Raw genomic sequence first — 23,185 nt, 5'->3', positions numbered from 1 at the left:
CCTGAAAATTTACTGACTAAATAGCAAAGAGTGCAGACCATGATTAGGCTAATCTTGGTCTGCACTGGTCGCAAAGGCAGAATCGATTGCTGCCAGCAGGCTAAAGGTTAATATACTGGTCTGTCCTCATCAAAGTGAGAAATTTTTTAATTGTAAAATTTCAGGAGATAATGACAGCACTGTAACAGGAGCTGGAAGCCCGGGAAAACCCCGCCGAGCCCCATCACCTGACACTGATATTGTATTAGAGGGAGACAGACCATGGGAGAAAATGGTGCCATTGTGAGTGTTTTTGCCATTTTGAGTTGTTTTTTATGCCCCCAAAGGGAGGCATATTAGTTTTCAACTGTCCGTCCATTCGTTAGTTCGTTCGTTCGTCACAATGTTAACTTTTTGCATGAAGGCACTTTACTTGCGAACCACTGCACCCAGGACCTTCAAACTTCACATGCTGATAGTACTTATTGAGTACTTGACCTCTACTTACTTTGGGGTCACCAGGTCAAAGGTCAAGGTCACCAGGTCAAAGGTCAAGGCCCTGCGGGGCATTTGTCACCATTAGTGACAGCTCTTGTTTTCATCCGACTTTTGGTCCAGTGGTAAGTGTAAGATGGTGCAATATAAAACAAGGGCTTGCAAGTTAGAGCCCATATGGCTTTAAAGAGGAATTGTAGGCTTTTGTCTTTTCAGATATTGTTGGCAGTATGCTTGCTATTCTGGCTGGAAACTTGATAAGATATACTGACATTAATAGTTTACAATTTACTTGTACAAATTTATCTTTATTTTATCAAACAAATAAATGATTTCAGTCACCAGTCTGGTATATAAAAGATTGTAGCCTATTCAAATCTTTGTTGCCATGGACAGTTAGCCAATATCGCATTTCATTTAAAAATAATGAGATATTGTGGTACTGTAATTTATTCTTCTGTTTTGTTACAGCAAAGCTCCAGTTACTGTAGCAAAGAACAGTAAAGGTTCCATAAATGACCAGGTAAAATCCACAAGATAACGTTTGAAATTTTTAGTGCCTGCATACTTCATATCTGGTCTAGATTTTAGAGAACTGAAAAATAATCATGATAATCACATGAAAAAATATTTATTTATTAAGTAAATGAACATGCTTGAAATTTTTGAAACAGGAAATTTAGTTCAAATTTTTGGTATAAACATAATGGTGTCCATGTATGTTACATGAAACTGTTTCTGTTCTTAAGTGGAAAATGAATTTATGTTAATACAGAAGTATAATATTAGCCCTTATCAAGCTGGACACGATTGATTCTGCCTTTGAGACCAGTGCAGATCATGATCAGCCTGCACATCCATGCAGTCTGATCATGATCTGTACTGTTTGCCATTCAGTCAGTATCTTTTTGGTATGCACCCCTTTTAACAGTTAATGGTACATGTAATTTACTTGAGAAATAATGTATCAGTTGTTGTTTATATAGACAATATAAGAATTGACATTCAGCTGTTTTACACTTTCAGAAATACTTTTACTGTTTTTCAGCAAAATTACTCCGGTGGGTCTCAGCCTGGTAGTTTGGAAGCATTAAAGAACATGATATTTAAGTTACAGCAGGAAGCAGTACATACTGACAGTGAGGATGAAGGTTCCAGATCCAAACTATCAGAAAGGGTAAGAGCTCAGTGGCAGACAGTGACTGTGACAGTATGCTCACTCTGGAATTGTGTACGATCACTGCCAGAAAGTAGCTTTGTCCTCAATGCTGGAAGAAAAAAATGCTAGTTCTAATGCATTTAAGCTTACCTATTTGAAATTTTTCAAATAGTAGGGCTTTACAATTACCCAATCATTGGCTTCAGGGTCTGCATTGCATGTAAGCAGGTTTCTCAAAAACTACTAGGCCAATTTAATAGTTTAAGATTTCATGCAATGTCATGCTTCAGATATTATATAAATATCATATATCAGCGTGTGTGACATTGATATTGTCAACCCGAGGGCAGAATGTCACCCAAGGCGAAAGCATTCAGTTTCGAGGGTTGGCAATATCAATGTCGTACACGCTGCCATATGATATTTATTTTATTATACCAAACAGAATTTAGTACATAAAAAGTTTTAAAATGTTTTTAATTCATTTAAATCAACAGTTTCATCTTTAGCGCAGTAATCGCATGTGTACACAAGGAATAGTGACGTCACTACTATATGTGTACAAGGGTGGCCATCATTTGGCTAAAAAATTGAAGCAGTTAATTGCCCTTATATGACATTCAAAATATCAGCACGGTCACTTGACCTGACAGTCACTATTGCTTGGTCACTTATCAAAAAGGTTGAAAATGTTTTTGATAGTCAAAATATCTCTTTCTCGGGTAATGGGATTTTAATATTGTAGACAAAAGGGAGGTGTAATAACATTAGATAATCACAAAGGATGAGCTACCCAGGGCCTCCTCTGGGTTTTTCATACTTGTCGCCAACCTTTTCGCCAATTTGAAAAAGTTGGAGCCACTTAAGTGCCATTTTTGAGGCAAAGTTCTGAGCCACTTTTATTTCTCTTAGTTGGCTGTCAAATTGTGCATAGAGAAATAAAATATAGTAAATAATTTCTTTTGAAGATGTATTAGTTCATTGTAGAAGTAAATTCAATTTGTAGTTGGATACAAATGACACAAGTCATTTCCTTAGTTTAAGAATCATATCTATCCATGAATTACCAATATTCCAGGACTCATTTATTTTCGGAAAGGAAAATTCGGAATTTTTTCTATTTTAGAAGGTCGAGTTGAACACTCATCTGATGATTTTTAAGAAGCCATGGTAGCAAGTGATATCTTCCAGTTTCTGAACATTTCAAAGAAATTAATTTACCAGGTCCAGGATACAAATTGAGGCTGTTGTGTTTTTGTTTTCGGATTCATCATTAAAATCTTTTATGAAAACTGAGGAATTACAAAATTATCTAATATATTTGCAAAAAGTAACAAATTAAATGTATCTTTCATACTTATTAAAAATTCGTCAGTCATACAACTGCATGCCACAAACATGTCGATCTTTTTTGTAAAAATCACAATACATAAAGTACACCGTGATCGGCCTTAATTTTGGTGAATTCTCGGCAGAGTTCAAACATACAAGCTGGCAGATGTTTTGATTACTGATTAACCATCAGTTCACACATTATTACGCAATTATATTCTCAAAGTGTCAACCAACTTCAACAGTCGAATTGTCAAATTACACCGCCTAGACTGGTTATCGATTTTATTCACTACCAGCGCCTAGGTAAACACGTGTATCGGGAACCAATTATTGGGCCGCTTATATCACTACTGAAAAAAAACAAATGACGAGAAAAAAACCTATGCGCCACTTATTTTCGCCAGTTTGCAAAATTTAGCGCCAAATTCTTAAAATTATCGCAAATGGCGACATTGGCGACCGACAGCGGAGGCCCTGCTACCTAAGCCCTTACTTCTATTTTGTCAAGATCATGCCCCCTTTTACTTAGAATTTCATGTAAAGTTTTGCATGACTTTTTTGTATTACTAAGCAGGTTTCTTCTCAGAAGCTGCTAGCTCAATGCTTTCAGACTTTGTGTATCTTTATCATCATCAGGTTACCTCACAGGGAAAGTTATATAAATCTAGTTTTATTTTATCATTTGAAATGATGCCCCTTTTCATTTTAGAAGGTTTGGTTAAGGTTTCACATGTAAGCAGGTTTCTCAGAAACTACTAGACCAAATGCTTTCAAACTTCAAACATGTCATTGTTACCCTGAGATGTCTTCTCTGGAAAAGCTATATATATATAGCTTTTATTTTGGCAATTTTAACATGGAAATGTTGTTAAAAAGTTGAATGTAAGCATGTTTCTCAGAAACTTCCTGACCAAATGTTTTGAAATTCTACACACATCTTTAGCATCTTGAGGTGACCTCTTAGAGCAGGTTTAAGAAGTCTGAGTTACTTTTTGGCATTAAATACCAACATACAAAAGTTTTGTATTTTTATTTGTAAGCTATTATCAGGTGGGTTTATGGACAAGGGTGAATATCTCATCACCTTTATGTATTAGTTTTATTGTGTCTCCAAGGAAGATAGTTAATATTGGTTTGTATGTAAGTTGCTCAGTCTACTGGATGGATTGGTTCTTATCAGCACTGTACCTATATCTATGGCCTTTTCTAGCATGATCTGTATTGTTTTTGTTGTCATTCAAATCTTCTTTACCTATTGTCAGTAGATAGAAAGGTCAATGTCACGTGTATTGCAAACAGCTCTTGATTCACTGTCTAATATTTTACAGGTACACAAGTTGCGAGCTGAAGCTGCTAGTTTAGGTATCCAGGTACCAGCAGACAGAGTGGACAACAAGACAGGCAAAGTTCCAGGAGATATACCTTCACTTAAAGGATATGATTTCCAGGGAGAGCCTGGGGGACAGTCTCTAGAAAAGTGAGCATTTCTGAAGTTTATTTTAACTATTTGCCTGTTAACATGGTTAATGGATGTTGACTTCATAATATACTTGTACTTACTTATAAATTCTGTTAGGAGTATTATAAGCTACACTTATCATCTCTACCAGTCATTATCATCTGCAGTATTTAAATCTAAAATTCCAAAGTAAAGAGTGTACCAGACCTTTTCTTCATTTTAGGAATGCCACCAACACCGCTTGAATTGACAAAATTGGGAATTTTTCAATAATTGAAACTTAACATATATAAAGAACATACAGTTAATGTTATCTGTAGCTGCTTGTAAATTCAGGCAATAAGTACAATTTAAGCGGGAGAAGTTTTACCTTTATTACACTACGTCATGTTTTGCTTGTTTTGTCATTTTGTGACAGCTGTCAACATCCCTATCATTTATTTTGTTTTGTTTGAATCAATTTTGTTTGATTTGTTGTTGTCTTGTTTCAACAAAAACTGTTCTTGTTTACCTGATCTTAAAAGTCAAAGACTTTGCTGGAACCACTTGGATATACCTTGCACTTTACATTGCAAACTGCTTTTTGGATACTTTCAGTTATTGGTAATGTCAACATTTATTTTTGATAATATGTGACATTGACCATGTTGACTGCTTGAAATAATCTTATACAAAATGTGCAAAGATGTTTACAATGAAATGAAACTGCAAAAGCAAAATAAAGAAGTGTTCATTTGAGAAATTTTATGTTTTGGTCTGTGTAAAAGATGTTATAGTCTTGGTAAAAGATATTTTGGTCTGGGTAAAAATTCCTGTTTATGTCAGAATATGAACAGTATACTGGTATGTCTTTTAAAGGATACAGTATTTCAAGTTTCGGAAAGCATAATTTCAGGTGTAATTTATACACTTAAGAAATTTTCCTTTTCTTTTTTTCAGGGCTCTTGTACACCTAGATCGCCTCAAAACGATGGTAAATGCACAAGGTGATGGTCAGTCTGGAGCTGCTGGGGTTACTCCCCTTTGTTCACACATGGAAGACCAGAAATAAACTGCATGATTTAGGAACACTATATCTGTGATATGAAGACATAATAGGAGGGTGTTTTGTTAGAGCCATGTACAATAAAAAAAACATATCAGACATATTTCTGTTGGGACAAAACCTTAATATCTTGTTGTCATAAATTTAAACATACAGTTAATTACTATGGCATAAACTACTTTATTTCCAGCCAATGTTTATTCAGTTTTGTTTAAAGTAATATGCCTCCTTTTTTATACTCCTATGAAAGGGGATGTAACTGGGTCACAATCCATGTTCAGACATATTAAACTGCTGCTCTTTTCACTTTTTGGAGGTGCTTTAACACGAGAGTTAACGTGTGTAAACAGAGAGGTTCTCACACTCATCTGCTCTAAAACGCCTTTCAAAAGCAAATGACGTTGACATGATAAAACCATGCAGACATTCCTGTGTATTTCATTAAAGTTTAATGACTTCGAGGGACAGGACATTCATTTACTTATAGTTTTTACATGTTTTATGCTAGAATAGCGTTAGTGCATGTTCATTTCTTGTTATTACATCTTCAGCATCCCTTGGGATACACTGGTACCCTCATCCTACTGGATTTGGGCACCAACAAATCCCTCAGAATTCTGCCTATGTTGTTTCATAAAAAAACATGCATTATCCGTACAAAGGCATATGTTGGCAAGTTCAGTTTGTGACCCTTATAGTTATGACCTGTGAATTAGTTGAAATTTAGAAAATGTACAACTAGTCTGTACAGTAAGTAGAGTATTTTAAAAGTCAAAAGTAATTTGCTCATACCTGTGCATATTGTGGCAATTTGGCACTCTTTTTTTGTAATGGAGAAAGAACTTGTAAACAAAAAGTAAAGTCTATGTCATTTTAGGCAGTGTTAATTTAAATGAATACTTGGATTATCTCTAAAGTGTGGAACATCTGATTACCAGTTACACCTGGCTTTAACTTTGCAACTTTTATAGAAAATACCAGTGTAAATAAACATTTGTTCATGGTTTTTTGATTTATAGACAATTTTGTATTGACACTTTTTCTTACATCTGGTGGCATATGTTAAAAGGTTCAGTTCTTGTTAAGCCAACAGTGTTTGAAGAACTTACATTACATGCCAGTACAGTACTGTACAACTTGTATTAAGAGAAGAGCAAAAAGATATCTATTCATACAAATGGTACTTTACTTCATCACAAGTTGTTCTTTAACAACAACAAGAATTGAGAAAGTGGTCTCTTAATAGACTTGGTATCTTTTTGACTGTATTTTAACATCTTTAGAGTGCATTCATTTTTTACCCGTTGCTGAAATATTTCTCTCTGATGATTGTTGAAAAATTTCACTCCAGCTATTAATAAGATAAAAGTATTACATTTTTTGTCTGATTGCGAGCAGAAAAAGGCAGGTGCATAATTGCCCTAGTTTAATTGAAGAAACATCCCGTCTGCTGCACGAGTTTTGAGAAAGTGTTACTTTTGACTTAGTTTCTACCTCAGGACTAACATAGGTAAGACCTGTATACTGTTTCATGTTAACAAAATTTTGTTATATTAAAATACTCAAATCTTACCAGTTTACTAGAATAGTCTAATTGAATTTAAGTTGAACTTATTTATGAAAATATAAATATGCATGTATATCACCATTGTATTGTTTGCTATGACTTCTGTTGTAATATACTCAAATAAAAGGGTAAGCTCAAAAGAATATAATAAAAACGTTTCCTTGTTCTTCATTATTTTGTTGCATCAAATGACTGTACCATGTGCGAAGTTGAAGGGAGATGACTGTTTTCTTCTTCTTCTTCCAATTGACTCCATACCTCAAAATGAGTATTCTCGAAGTGTGTGACTATACATGGGTTGTTGAGGACAACACGGTGGAATTAAGATGCCCAATGTACAATTTAAAAGTAAAAATGCCTTGTATATTTTCACGACTATCGTCTGCAGGCCGGACTTCAAGCCTTCGATGGTCGCGGCTGCAACAGTTTGAGCAGGAAGTGAATTCCATAGTCGAATGGTACTTTGGAAGAACGATGCCTTATGTATCAGGATCCTGGAGTGTGGTATGAGGTATCTCATGTTGTGGATCCTTAGTTGACGTGCGTTTGGTCAGGCCAAGTAAATTTCAGCTGGCACTGCAATAAGATGGTGGACTATGCGGTACAACATATGACTTCTGCTTTTTGACAGCGTTGTTGTAAAGATTTCCATGATCATTGATTCAACATGGATGTCACGCTACTAGTTCTGCTGTATTCACCAGTAACGTATCTTGCGGCTCTTCGTTGAACTTGTTCTATTTTGCTGATGTTAGACTATGTGTATGGATCCCAGATAGTGGCAGCATATTCTGTAATTGGTCGAACTAAAGACTCAAAATTGTTGGACAGCTGTATGTATTTCTTCTGAGAAAGGCCAAGGTGTTATTAGCTTTGCGACAAGTAATATTTATATGTTTGTTCCATGATAGATCTGAAGAAATGTTAACACCTAAGTATTTTGCTGTTTAAACGGTTGATAAAGTAGATCCGTGGACGGATATCTCAGTGGTTTGCACACTGGCCTTCCAATCCTGAGGTCGGGGGTTCGATCCCCGGCAGCTACTCGGGAATTTTCAGAAACGCTTTTCAGTCTTTCCCACCCAACTAGAGGTGTACTGGTCAGGAACCCAGGCAATCCTTGCGTGTATCAGTACTATACACTGGGCACGTCTATTCGCAACGAGCTAGGCTAAGTTAGCCGGACAAGCCTGTATCTGATTTCTGATCTCTCTGTCGTGGGGGCTTTGTCTCGCTCTGTCCCTCTGGTCAGATCGCTCTGTGTCTGTACTAGTAGAGGATGAATTATGCGCCTTGTGTGGCTGCATTTGAACTATGTAAAGCGCCTTTGAACGTGAAATTGATCATGAAAAGGGCGCTATATAAATCTGGTATAATAATAATAATAATAATAATAATAATAATACCATATCATGGGATGATCGGAGAGCGTTTCTTAGTGATTCTGATGACCTCACACTTGTCTGGATTGAATTACATCAGCCATTTATTTTCCCATTCTTGAAGTTTATTTAAATCTTAGTTTCGTTGCGTCTGTCGTTGTTTTGGTGGTTCTGTTAAGCAAACAGTCATCCGCAGAGACGAGGTAGATGAAACACAGTCAGGCAGGTCATTAATATACACCAAAAACAACAGCGTGTGCCTTGTGGAACGCCGGATGTTACAGGGGTACGGAAAGAGTATTGGCCTTCTAGCACCACTGACTGGATTCTGCCTGTCAAAAAGTCTGATATCCAATCAAGAAGGTGACCTCACACACCATAACATCGTAGTTTCGTTAGTAGGCATTGGTGAGACACTTGATCAAATGCCTTACTAAAATCAAGTAATATGGTATCAACTTGCTCGCCAATGTTGAGACTGTCAGCTAGGTCTTGAACTGTAAGGATCAGTTGTGACTCGCAGGATCTCTGTTTACGAAAGCCGTTCTGTACATCACTGAGTATGCCGCCATGTACGTCGGTCTAGGTGAAAGATGACATTACTATGTATAACATGTTCAAGAAGTTTACAGCTTGAATCTGGTTCCGGTATCTGATTTAAGTACTGTAAAGAATGTGTTTTTAGAATAGCTTGTATACGATATCATATCATATAATATTTAATGGTTTGGATCGAAAAAGCTATTTCATGTCGATATGCATTCATGGAAATAAAACGAATTGGAATTTTACTTCACTCGTTGGTTGGGATGTAGTTTTGTGGACTGACTCGGCCACGAGTATTAACACTTACTCTGCTAAGTTTCTATTATAATAATGAACTTGACCATTTTTCAATTTGGACAGTACCATTAACTGTGAAAAGGGGTGTTTAACAAAAAGATACTGGCTGAATGGCGAACAGTTCAGGTCATGATCAGACTGCACGGATGTGCAAGCCGATCATGATCTACTCTGTTCGCAAAGGCAGATTCAGTCGTGTCCAGCATGATAAGGGTTAGTCATCCATGAAAACTAATGATATTACAGAACACACGGTGTGTTTCTGAGTCCTTCATTATGCAGCTGATAGGACTCTCAGTAATGTGTACTTGTAATATTTTTGACACGAATGTTTTAACAACAGATAGTGATCTTTGGTCAAACGCACCATTGTCACCTTGTTTGGCTAACTTTTCATTCATTACTTGGTTTTAAGTTTAAATAAAATATACAATGTGTACATAGCTAATCAGCTTCTGTTTCAAACTCCGCATTAATTGACCGTTTGCATATCGCTGAGGAATTGACCGTGATAATTGCGTAGTCAGGATAGTTCTGCCGGACCGTGAATGAGCGATGGGTCCCCTTGCTTGCCCCTCACCGCTTTGGGCTCTACACCTCGTTTAGGGTGTCGATTTTTTATGTGAGGAAGCCATCATGCTGGCTTACGGAAGGTCCTAGATCGGTTCTACCCAGATGCCTATCTCAGCCTGAAATATTGCTCGGAGGGGCACGTAAGGTCCTCTTCAAAAGCTAGGAAGCCGCCAAATGACCTATATTTGTGTCCGTGTGAAGTTACATCTAACAACGATATCTAGTGATAATATCAAATGTTCGAACTATTCTGCATCCTAATGGAAAATTGCCACAATATTAGCAAGCATTCTTCACAAACGAATGGCTTTACAATAATGGCTTTTCTTCTATGAGAAATTCTTGATGTATGTTTTAACGATCGCTGATATTCACGGCATTCATCTATAATAGAAATATATTTCGATTAGATTTCGCTAAGTATCGTACATTTATTCTTTAAACGATATTTTTAGTATTTGGGTTTATTTATAATTAGGACCAGGCAATTGATGTGATTAAAAGTTGTGTAACATCAATAAAATCTGTTTGTCTAGCCCTGTGTTCTGTAAATAAACCCTAGAATGTTTTCTATAGAAACATTGAAATCGAACATGCGCAAATAATTTTCTCTAGGTAACTGGCAGCAAATGCATGTCATTGTTAATACAGGCAAGGAAGATGTACTAACCGTGAATGTAGACGTACGTGTTTTCGAGAAAACAGTTGCGGTACATATGTATCTATGCAACATATAGATAAATAACTTTAAGAAAAGAAATAAAAAGATAAAGGTAGCTACGTTCCAGTTGTGTGCCGCTTTGTCATAACAACATCTGAACGCCTGCTAGTCGACAATGTTCCTGTGATCTTGACCTTTAATGGAGTGACCCCAAAATCAACAGGGGTCATCTACTTCTTATGCCCTAACATTTTATAAAGTCTGAAGGTTCCAGGTCTCCTGTTATTGATCGGAAATGAAGTGTGACGGATTCTGACACCTGAGACTTTGACTTTTGATGAAGTGACCCCAAAATAAATAAGAATCATCTGCTCTACATGTCCAATCAACGTTTGAAGTTTCAACATTCTGGGTCAAGTGGTTCTCAAGATATTGATCGGAAACCGTTTTCCATGTTCAGGCCCCTGTGACCTTGACCTTTGATGGAGTGAGCTCATAACCAAATGGGGTCATCTATTTCATAAGCCCTATCACCCCATGAAGTTTGAAGGTTCCAGATGAAATGGTTCTCCAGTTATTGATAAAAAATTAAGTGTGATGGACGAACGGACAGGGCAAAAACAATATGTCTCCCCCAATGTGTGTGGGGAGGGGTGGGGAAGACATGATAAGAAAATCCAGTTATTTTGATAATTTTGTTAGTTATTATAATTGTCGAAAATGTAACATGATTTGGTGAGGTAATTTAAACCTTAAACGTCGACTATGCAGCTTTCTGTCCATCGGGCTGTAGATATGAATAAATAATACGTGTTTCTTTATTTTACATGGACTGGTATTCTCTGTTTCACACTATAAAATGGAAATGAAAATCAATCAAAATCAGAAAAATGGCAAATGTCAAATATATTCCAGCTACAGTCCTGCAAGCGACATCTCCAACATTACAACCCGGTTCTAGGCAACATGATGTGCATTTAAGTTTTGTGAGTCCGAATCCCGAGGCGTAACATCCATGCCAACACTCCTGGGTACAACTCCGTTTGATGCTCACAGTGACAGACTTGTAGGTGACACGTTCAACCTGCAACCGAAAGTAAAATTTTATTTCCAGAAAATCTGCTGATTTTAGAGTGCTGCAAGACAGAGTAAAGATAGAGCAGATATAGCTTTTTCATGATTTCTGTTCTCTTCTAAAGCAAAAAAGTATAGATAAAACTATCAGAGGACAACTAAGCCGGTTTCAATGGCACATGTAATTGGATTTTAGCTCACTGATGCGCCAGTGATTAAAACATACATTTCATGGTCAAGGTCCAATGGTGGGATCAGCTGAATTTCATGTCCGTTCCTTATCATTACTTATAGACGAAGAGCAACTTCCAGCCGAGTTGGTCCAAGCCAAGTAACGGCGTTTTGTATGCTTTGTACATGTCCAGTTTTATAAGAAAACGAATGTTTGATTCACATCGTTGTAATAGCCGTTTCTGCTCACATGTTGGTGGTTATTTGTAATTACACTAGAGTTGTGTCCATAGGAGACGGATGACCCACACACTGAGCAATTTCATATCAAGGTTCTTCACCTATGCAACCTTGAACCCATTCCTTCAAAGAGTATGTGGAGTTGAACACACAAAATGTCTTTACTTTACCCGAAATAGTGAAATCAACAAAGGGCCATAACACTGGTCAAAATAGTCACAGCCAATCATTTGGGGACATACTCAGATAAGGTTGTGCACCTGAGCAACTTTCAGTCCATTCCTTCAAAAAGTGTATAGGAGTTTCTTCACCATAAAGGCCTATTTCGTGACATTAAGAAAGGGCCATAGGTCTAGAAAAAAATAGCCACAGAAAAAAATCCATTATTTATGATCATATTCACATCAAGGTTCTTCATTTGTAAAACGTTCAAGCATGTCCTTTCGATAGTGTTTGAGGAGTTGGACACACAAGAATTTTCTCTATATTCTATAACAGCAAAACTATCAAAGGGCCATAACGGCGGTAAAAATAGTCACAGAAAAATTTCTTTCCTTTATGGTCATCTGGACATCAAGCTTGTTCATCTGTGAAAGTTTTAAGCAAATCATATGGTTATAGTATAGGAGGAGTTGGACACACAAGATTTCGGGACGTACGTACGGACGTGTGAACAGCAGCAGCGATATTTATATGGAGGCATAATAAAGCATTTGTTTCAAACTGCATTCTTGCAACATTTGGAAAAGATCCCGAGAAAAGCTATAATACATACCAAAAACAAAAGATCTAAAGTCCAACATAATTACATCTGTAATAATGCTATTGTGATGTTCATAATGTGACATTTTGTTACAAGCAAAGATGAAGTACAATCATAAACAAGAGGGTCATGATGACCCTGGATCGCTCACCTGAGTAATATGAGCTACATGTTTCAAATGTCAAAATGATGATAAAATATTAAGAAAGTCAGTAGGCCACATTCATGGTCAATGAAATTCAGTTTTACGATTTGTGTGCAAAACTGTGTATGTCTTCAAAATTTCAAGGCTGTATCTTAAAAACAAGAAAGTAGGTCAGTAGGTCAAGGTCACAGTCAAGTGATATCATATTACTTGGGGTCATCAGGTAATTATAATTAAACAGTCTTGGAAATAGGATCAGCTGATCTTTTAAGTATTTTTCCTATATAACTCACATAATAACTAAGTGACCCCAGGGCGGGGCCTCTTTTAACCCCAGGGGCACAATTTGAACAATTTTGGTAGAGGACTACTAGACAATGCATCATACCAAATATCAAAAGCCTAGGTCGTATGGTTTCAGACAAGAAGATTTTTAAAGCTTTTTCCTATATAAGTCTATATAATAACTAAGTGACCCCAGGGCAGGGCCTCTTTTCACCCAAGGGGTACAATTTGAACAATTTTGGTTGAGGACCATAAGACAATGCTACAAACCAAATATCAAAGGTCTAAGTGTTGTGGTTTCAGACAAGAAGATTTTTAAACTTTTTTTCCTATATAAGTCTATGCAAAACTTGGGACCCCCGGGGCGAGGCCATATTTAATCCTAGGGGGATAATTTGAACAATCTTGGTAGAGGACCACTAGATGATGCTACGTACCAAATATCAAAGCTCTAGGCCATGGGGTTTAGTACAAGAAGATTTTCAAAGTTTTCCCTGTATAAGTCTATATAAACCATGTGACTCCCGGGGCGGGTCCATATTTGACCCTAGGGGGATAATTTGAACAATTTTGGCAGAGGACCACTAGATGATGCTACACACCAGATATCAAAGCCCTAGGCCCTGTGGTTTTGGACAAGAATATTTTTAAAGTTTTTCCTTTCAGTTGCCATGGCAACCAGAGTTCTACATGGAATTCAATTCTTTGAACAATTTTGAAAGGGGGCTACCCAAGGATCATTCCTGTGAAGTTTGGTGTAATTCTGCCCAGTGGTTTTCAAGAAGATTTTTTTAGAAATTGTTGACTGACGACGGACGACGGACATCAAGCTGTCACAATAGCTCACCTTGTCACTTCGTGACAGGTGAGCACCTTGTCACTTCGTGACAGGTGAGCTAAAAATACTGAGTGATCTTTTTCTTTATTATTGAAATGTAAGCTGTTATTTTTAAAGTAAACAAGCTGACATGAACTTCTGATGTTGTGATTTAAATAAACAGTCATACGAAGACAACTATATCATATATATGCCTAAATATGTTTTCATTTATGTCGGTGGAAGTGGGGGAGTGCTATTAGATATCTATGCGTGTAAGTAACTTAAGGCAATGATTGTCATTCGTTTTAAACACAGGTATAAAAGTATCTCTAAATTTCAATCATCATTAAAATTAAGTTTTTGAAAACTAATTTTAGTTATTTAAAAGACTTAGAAATTATTTCCCGTGTTATCTATGAAGTTAGATTTACCAGTACATAGATCTACAGTGTTTGTTTTAGTAAAACTTACCATGCAGTACATCTCTACACCAAGGCAGGGGCGGAGCGGGGTACTCTGTGGATAGTACTGGCATGCTGTATAAGGCTCCCACACGTATTTAAACGACTCGGTACAATCATAGCACGATAAATTCGTGGTACTCAATGGGGTTGTAGCAGCATCTGCTGGACTGAGATCTGAAACGTAAAGTAGCGCCAGAATACTACTGATTCTACATGACCGCTATCTGCCTAATAACATATGTGCCTGGTCTGTCTGATAACATATATATGTGCCTGGTATGTGTTACAATAATATACGTAGCCGATATGTGTTACAATAAAATGCTTGCCCGATATGGTTTACAAAGGCTCGTCCGAAAGCAATTCTTCAAAATAATACTGAAGTTTTCTGTAATACGTTTTGGTAAATAATACAACTCTTTTTTTGTAAAATTATACATAAAGGAAAATGTTCAAGCTAGCACCTTACATCAAACACGTATTCATGCATATCAAGAAGCATATTCCAAAATGGATGCCTGTCCGGAATCAAGTCTTATATTTGCTCCAGATCTCAAGTTCAGTTACGATATAATTATTGCTTTTAGTAACAACATCATCAACATCATCGCTTTTTATGACAGCAATATGTAATACACATGTCATGTGTAGCCCTGATGTGAAACATTTACTTTCTCACATATTTAAAAAAAAAAAAAAAAAAAAGATTTTAATAAAGCACAAGCAATATATTTAGGTCTATTCTCTATTGATGTTGAAAAAAACTAATAATCATTTACTCATATTTAAACCTGTGTCAATAACACAACACTACGACGTCCAATTTAAAGAGATCTTCTTGTATGCCCTTTTGCGACTCGTATTCAAACCTAAGTTAAGATGAACATTGTCAAACTTTTTGATCAAGTCCAACGTTTTCTCTTTATATTATAATATATACGCTGAGGAAAAACGTTATTGATATAAAACAACACAGACCACATTCACTTACCTTTGAAAATTTGAGATAGCCATAAAAATAAAATGTGAACAGATTTTCTAGTTTTCATTCTTCCATTTCAATTACCAATATTTTCATTTTTTCCTTTTCAAACCGATAACACTGTTGTGAATACAGTACTCTGACATCACAATGGAATCATCCGTGAATTCACTGCAAGAAAAGTAAATAGAAAAAAAGTCCGGGGGTGATAAAACAATATGCTCATCTGATAAAATGATTAAACTATAGTCTTGATGAAAGAAAGAAAATTTACATCACAAACTGTCACAGTAATGTAGACCGAAGTGGTAGAAATGAACTAACAGTTCGAAACTTAGTAATGTTGACAGTGTAGTTCGGACGATAGTTAAACTTACCTTCAAACTTTTAGAAGATCAGGGAATGATTATATTTTGTCGGTTATTACATACTCGTTTCGATTCCCCGTTAAGTTACACTGGTACCGGAAACGTCAATATTTTTCCATACACTGACGCCTGAATTTCATATCGGGTGCGAGACGTAATTCAGTGTGTGTTGTTGCTCTATTTTTTTCTATTTAGTTCAGTATTGTCAATCCTATTCAGGCTATTGGACATATTTATGATATTTACATAATATACGTGTAGATGCGTATGTAATAAAAAGGTTATTATCTTTGTATCCGGAAATATGCACTCGTTCTTCAGCGGAAGAATACTAAGTTGCGCGCCTAAAGTCGCGCAATATTTCCTCTGAAGAACTCGTGCATATATTTCCCGATACAAAGCTAATAACCTATAATTATTGATTTTATTACATACTCATTTAATAACTCCGTTAAGTTTCAATGTAACCTGAAACGCCAATATTTTTCCATATTGACGTTCAAATTTCATATCGTATCGAGTGTGTGACGTAATTTGTGAAGTCAGTTTCATGTATGTCGTCGCCGTTTCAATTTAACTCGGGCTTAATTATAAGATTTGCATCAAGAAATATGCAGAACAATATTGCGCTCCTAAAGTCGCGCAATATTTCCGCTACAGAACTTAGGCATATTTCTCGATACAAATTTGAGATATGAGAGAGAAAATCTCACCAATATGAGAGAGAAAATCCCAAGGAAAATAATACGTGTCCGCAAAGCTTTTAAGGAATTCGAGCAGAAATGTTACGCGTGGAAAACACTGCCACTGAGAACGCTTGAATTAAACTTAAGTATTTCCGAGAACAATATCTTGAAACTCTGTTATTTTTCCAAAGTCTTTATGTTAAGAGTAAAATAAAATAGGTCACCATATATATAGTTTCCGGTAATTATGTCCAGATTACCTGTTTTCTTACATGGATGCACATATTTTAAAATATGACAAAATATCTTCTGTAGCAATTTTTAATGACTTCCCTGCGTCACAGGTTCAAAACAGTGACTGTCGTTGCGAGTCCATAACAACTTTTTTGTTGTTTTTACAAGTGCTTTCCATTTACAGGTAAATAAGAATCAATGACTTCCATTATTCGCGCTGTTAGAAACCCCGATTGATTTTCCAGCCTAGGCCACTTGATCAGCCGAGTTACGGAGTAACGGCTTATTGCCACAATTTCACTGTTTTCCGGTTTATAATGATGGGAAAACGATGTAACAGAAAACTTTATTGATTCAGAATGCAATATACTTTAATCAATGTTGGCTTTATATCTGAAAAATTTGTCATTTTATGCGATACAGCTATTGCAACTTGTATTTCCCTGATCAAATCAATTTTAAGGACTGGGCGCATGCAGACTCACATTAAAATTGTTGAGTTGTAGGCATAAATAAAATCGTACGTTACGATACATATAACTTTTAACCACTTGGTTTCAGCAAATGACTGACATCTTACCCCCGTGACAAGGCAACTGCTGAGACGCTTCTCTGTTTTATTTTTATGTAACTCCTGGCAGAAACTATTTTCCCAGGTAATACAACAAATTTTAGAAACCAGACTTATATTGCGAGTGTTTCATTGGTCAATTTTTAAAATTGTCTTGTGTAACTGCCTAATTGACGCTGGTCTCCAGATTCAGTTTGAGGCAACTTCAGATTGTCTCCTACAGCGAGCAAGCCCGGATAAAACCCCTTTGTCGGACCTTTTGAGATGATAGTGGACTGGACTAATGTACGGTGGCTGATTTCTGCCATTTCGTGATTTCTGCCATTTCGTTCAGGCGTGTCAGTACATTTGAAGAGCGCCAATTTAACACACCAGAACGACAAACTAGCGCGCCAGTACCACAAAAACCGTATTTGTAAATTGTCGTTCCGTCGTATTATAGCACCCTTTAAAAGTACCAACACGCCATAACGACAAAACAATTTTATTAAAGTTAAAACTTATGCTCTTGGTGTTCTGATTTCAGCCTAGTTATTGAATACATTGGTGTACTGATATCTCTTGCAAGCTGTCGCTTGCCGCTTCTATACTGACGCATGGTGTCGTAACGCTTTATGCTGTGTATAGAATGAATGTTTGCCCTTCTATAGAAATTTAACACTAAAACATTAGAAAAAAAAAGTACAAAAAGCATTAATATAACACTAAAAATATAGATAAAAAATACAAAAAAAGCTTTAAGAAAAAACAAAAACAACAAAAATAATTACAACAAGAGCATCTACAATTCTTCCTGTCCCACAAGCTGACCAGATTCCAGAACTGATTCAGTATACCCCTTAAATCTCTGGGATAATGAGTTCTAGAGACTGGGAGCTGCAGAACAACAGGTTATATGACTGGATGAGTATTATGGGAGGTAACTTCAACCCCACGTCTCCTCCACTGTCGAATCTCGATGCCTTCCTTAACTTTCCGTTTGATGAGAGATATTTCACTGGTGAGATATGTATGTGTAAGTCTGACACTTTTCATCTATTGAATTGCTACAGTTGAGACCATCGAACATCATGACATTATCATGTGTACAAGTTGCTTTATCAAGGCCACTATCAAAATTTTCCTGAAATATCAAATTTGAGATTGATGGTGGCGTATAAAATTCCGAAATTAAACCATTTAGTTTTATTTAAAATTACCCAGTTCAGATCCATGGAGTCATACTGTAATTATCTGCGACAGATCGCGCAGACATTTTGTATCTATATCTTTTTATTATAAGGCTGGAATTATTACATACCTGCTATATTTCTTACTTAGCTGAATGAAAATTTCTCCTTTAGAATCCAAGATTTTGACTAGTTTTACCAATCATTTCAACATGTGGTTACCTTGACAGATTTGATGCTATTATTGGTTGGTTATGTAGAGTAAAGACTGCATTCGGTTGCTTTTTAGAACGTGTAATATACATAATACGGCATTTGAAATGTTACAGCACATCTTCCATCTACTTTTCCGGTCCGCAAGAATTTTCAGCTCTTCCTGCGGCCGTACCGTGTTCCACGCAGTCGTCATCGAATAGAAGGACATGAGAGTGCTTGGTTGTAGGGAGGTCATAAATATAGAGTAGAAAAAAGACGACGCTCCTAAAGAGAACCCTGCGGAAGCCCAGGTACCACGATCGAGGGCTATATGCAACAACCAGATGCTACGGTTGCCAAGGAATGACTTAATTAGGGAAAGAGTAGTACCTCTATGCTGACTGTCCACCACCATTTTGAAATCATTCAAGTAGTCCCAAATATTGCTTACTACTGCTCAAGAAGCTTTAACATGCTATACAGGTAATTAAGAGATACAGGCCTACAGTTACTGGCACTGATCAATACAATACAATACAATACAATACAATACAATACAATACAATACAATACAATGCAATTACAATACAATACAATACAATACATTTACAATACAATAAAAAGCCTCGTTGCAGTTAAATGGTATGTAGAGCTTCGTTTTCAGGCACTAAATTACTAATAAACTGGTAAAGTAATTATACTATTTCAACGGACATTCTTTTAGAATACGGAGCATGTCTGCATCCGAGCCATGTGGGATCATGTTCAGGAGCAGTTTCTGTACACCGTTTTCTGTGATATTAGGCCTAATTCTGTTCATAATTATCATAGTAGGGAGTTGGTCCTAAATTTATCACGAGTTATAGATACAGAAGAGAACAGTCTAAATAGTTTTTTAGGATTTAATTTAAGGATGTCATTATCTCTTAGTGGTGCCCCTCCACGATAATCATTTTTCAATTATTTAGTTAAACTCCCAAATTTCTTTGAAGTAGGCCTACCCAGGGTCTTTCAAAAATGAATTTTGAGTGACCCTGGCCTACCTTATGTTTAGATGGATCGTATGTTTTTCATATAATTCCAGTAAGACTGGCTTTTTTATTTTGTCTGAGTTTTACTTTTCTTTAATTAGTTTATTGAAACATACGTTTTGTTTGGACTTTACCATTCTTAATTAATTTTTATGATTCCCAAATCTCGTCGAAGTCCTTGCCATACAAGGCATACAGACACTAAACAGGAAAATTGTGCGAAAAAAATGGTAGTCTTATATAATGACGGATTCAAATAGTCCTCAGTTTTTTTTTGCTCTGTAGAGATATTTTCCTTATTTTCTTTTCATTTTTTTTTGCTGAAATCACATGACAGATCTATATTTGCTTGGCATGTAGGAATCATTTTCATAATGAAATAATTACATGCCAGAATTTGTCATGGAAACGTAGACCATTCACCACCAGTACAATTTACATTCAAAGTTTTAGCTGATTTTGCGGTTTGTGTGTTTGACCAAAGAGCTATAAAAATAATACTTCTTTGGTTTGATCAGGTTTGACTGAAAATATTTTTCTTGCATCAAACATGATTCCCAATTTTTTAATAATTTTTATTCAGCACTGACAATATTCTTCAAGAAAATGTAACACACCCTATTACCTGATGTCCACCACGCCGAGGGATGCGGCTGCCACAGAGGTCAGAAATCAATAACGATGAGTAGTGGTGTTAGTCTTTTGAGCTGCATTTTTTCATTTCGACTTTCCATGAAAATATTCTGGTGCAAGCATACGTGTAAATGCCTTAACATATTATATAATTAATCCTGGTCGCCAACTTTGCGAAATAAAGAAGTATTCAGCAGTTTAAATTGGACGTTTATTAAAATTGATGCGAAAATCATATTCAACGGCCCAATTCGAAGTGTTTACAAAATGTTTTGATCGAATTTACCTCACAAGTCAAACGACCAATCATCTAGGGATAATCCTGGCAAGTTTCAAGTCTGTCCGTACGTCTACACCGACGTTATGACCCTCCAAAGGGACCCGGGTATAGTCACGTATGATAAACTTTACCGCAGAGGACATTTTTAAATGATGCCCATCCCACCGAGGAGTCAAAATATAGGATACCGTTTACGACAGAGGGGAATTTGGTGTAAAAACGTCTATTTTGGCTGATTGTTTCGCTTTTAAGTCTTGGGAGGTCATGGAATCATTTGCAGTATGCATTTTTTATATACTTATGTTTAATAATGGGCGATTTTCAATGGCGAACACCGCTGTAACACAGTGTTAATCAGTTTAGATTGTATTTCTATCTCCGACATTGCATGCTATCTGCTACATGTATAGATTGGTTCTGCTGCTGACTGTAAATGTTCATTTTGTAAATTCATTTTTGCTTCAATTTCTTTTATGATGAAATATACAGAAATAATGATATCTTAAGTCCTGATACTTGCGTTCTTGCAGGATTCTGTGTTGAAGTTACGGTTAATATTTGGTTTTGCATTTATTATATACAGCTTTCATTTAAATACACATCAGATCATATAGTTAAACACAGTTTGTCGAGTAGTATATTTAAGCATATATATTTGAAATGCATGAGAATTGTTTAAAAAAAGCTAAGACACTGATTTGCAGCTTACGCTTGAGTGATTGACCATTTAAGTACATGGAACTGGAATAAGATGAAAACATTTGGAATGCTGGATATAGGACAGAAAACATATACCGACGTGATTCCAAATGAAGGTGAAATATTCATTTCTAGTGACCAGCGTGTGGGCATGTATCGAAGTTACAGGGAAAAATATCAAAATTGAATACATCTTCAAGAGAGATCGATCAGAATGAAATCTTCATTTCAGATAGTAACTCGGTAATAACAGATGGTTTAGTTATTTCCATTGCATTTTGATAGATCTCTCTTGACATGACAATTAATTAAATGGTCAATCACTCCAGTGTTTACTTCAAAATCATTGTTACAGTAATAACACGTGTATGCCTTCATCTTTGGTTCTGAAATTGAATACAAAATAAATTGTTTAGAACATTTCTGTAAACGATTAATGAATAACAGCTTTATTTAGAACCGATCACTTGTCTTATGCCACTGACAACAAATATATTTAAACTTTCTAGCTTAACGGATCTTTTATGTAGAACTATGTTACTATCAGTAGCCTCTTAGTATGAAAGCTTGATAATGCAAAACAATTTGATATTTAATATTAACCTATATTCAACACTGAATCCAGCAAGAACGCAAGTACCAGGACTTAGGGTTTCATTGCTGTCAGCAAATGTCTGTATATTATGATAAAAAAGAAACAAAAATGATTTTACAAAACGAAGACTTTCAGTGGCAAAACAACTCTATACATGTACAGTATCAGATTGTATGCAATGTAGGATATATATATATATATATATATATATATATATATATATATATATATATAATCTAGACTGAATGCAAAACGATTTATCATTTAATATAAACCGTAAATTCAACACTGAATCCAGCAAGAACGCAAGTACCGATACCATCAGGACTTACGATATCATTATTTCTGTATATTTCATCATAAAAGAAATTGAAACAAAAATGAGTTTACAAAACGAAGACTTATAGTAGCAAAACAACGTCGGAGATAGATAGAAGTTCAATCTAGACTGATTACCACCGTGTTACAGCAGTGTTCGCCATTGAAAATCGCCCATTATTAAACACAAGTATAAACAATGCATACTGCAAATAATTCCATGACCTCCCAGGTCTCAAAAGCAAAACAAACAGCCAAAATAGACATTTTTACACAAAATTCCCCTCTGTCGTAAACGATATCCTATATTTTGACTCCTCGGCGGAATGGGCATCATTTAAAAATGCCCTCTGCGGTAAAGTTTATCATACGTGACTATACCCGGGTCCCTTTGGAGGGTCATAACGTCGGTGTAGACGTACGGACAGACTTGAAACTTGCCAGGATTATCCCCAGATGATTGAACGTTTGACGTGTGAGGTAAACCCGATCAAATTATTTTGTAAACACTTCGAATTGGGCCGTTGAATATGATTTTCGCATCAATTTTAATAAACGTCCAATTTAAACAGCCGAATACTTCTTTATTTCGCAAAGTTGGCGACCAGGATTAATCATATAATATGTTTAGGCATTTACACATATGCCTGCACCAGAATATCTTCATGGAAAGTCGAAATGAAAAAATACAGCTAAAAAAACTAACACCACTATTCACCGTTATTGATTTCCTACATCTGTGGCAGCCGCATCCCTCGGCGTGGTGGACATCAGGTAATAGGGTGTGTGTAAGTTACAGACATTTAAAATGGGCCCTGATGTGTGCTGCAGCCATTTGGAATATGCCATTTTTATATAGAATAAAGAACAGCCATTTTGTGTGTTATATAACTACATTCAAGTATAAAGTCCCGTATCCCGGATTCCGGAACCCGATTCCGGGTTTTAGTCTTCTCTAAATACT

The 23,185-nt window shown here is 36.1% G+C and overlaps 2 protein-coding genes across 6 annotated transcripts in view; one reads left to right on the top strand and one right to left on the bottom strand.

Moving 5' to 3' along the window:
- Positions 1–5,547, top strand: part of LOC123566021 (uncharacterized) — a 36,813-nt gene extending 31,266 nt beyond the window's left edge. For all 5 annotated transcript variants that reach the window (XM_045359838.2, XM_045359843.2, XM_045359840.2 and 2 more), the window contains 5 exons: positions 165–282; positions 946–997; positions 1,523–1,651; positions 4,297–4,445; positions 5,367–5,547. In XM_045359838.2, the coding sequence (XP_045215773.2) occupies positions 165–282; positions 946–997; positions 1,523–1,651; positions 4,297–4,445; positions 5,367–5,478 (560 nt within the window). In that variant the 3' untranslated portion in view covers positions 5,479–5,547. The remainder of the gene's footprint in view (positions 1–164; positions 283–945; positions 998–1,522; positions 1,652–4,296; positions 4,446–5,366) is intronic.
- A 5,632-nt stretch (positions 5,548–11,179) lies between these two features.
- LOC123565599 (uncharacterized) lies at positions 11,180–15,636 on the bottom strand. The gene is made up of 3 exons (XM_045359459.2): positions 15,452–15,636; positions 14,468–14,634; positions 11,180–11,582 (listed from the first exon to the last, which is right to left on the bottom strand). Exons 1-3 carry the CDS (start codon positions 15,507–15,509, stop codon positions 11,346–11,348), a joined length of 462 nt encoding a protein of 153 aa, XP_045215394.1. The 5' UTR covers positions 15,510–15,636; the 3' UTR covers positions 11,180–11,345.
- Positions 15,637–23,185: the final 7,549 nt, after the last annotated feature.

Source organism: Mercenaria mercenaria, chromosome 8 (genome assembly GCF_021730395.1).
Source record: "Mercenaria mercenaria strain notata chromosome 8, MADL_Memer_1, whole genome shotgun sequence".
In the NCBI taxonomy this organism is placed as follows: Eukaryota; Metazoa; Mollusca; class Bivalvia; order Venerida; family Veneridae; genus Mercenaria; species Mercenaria mercenaria.
The sequence above is the reverse complement of the archived record's forward strand: the minus strand, read 5'-3'. Positions and strand labels throughout refer to the sequence as shown.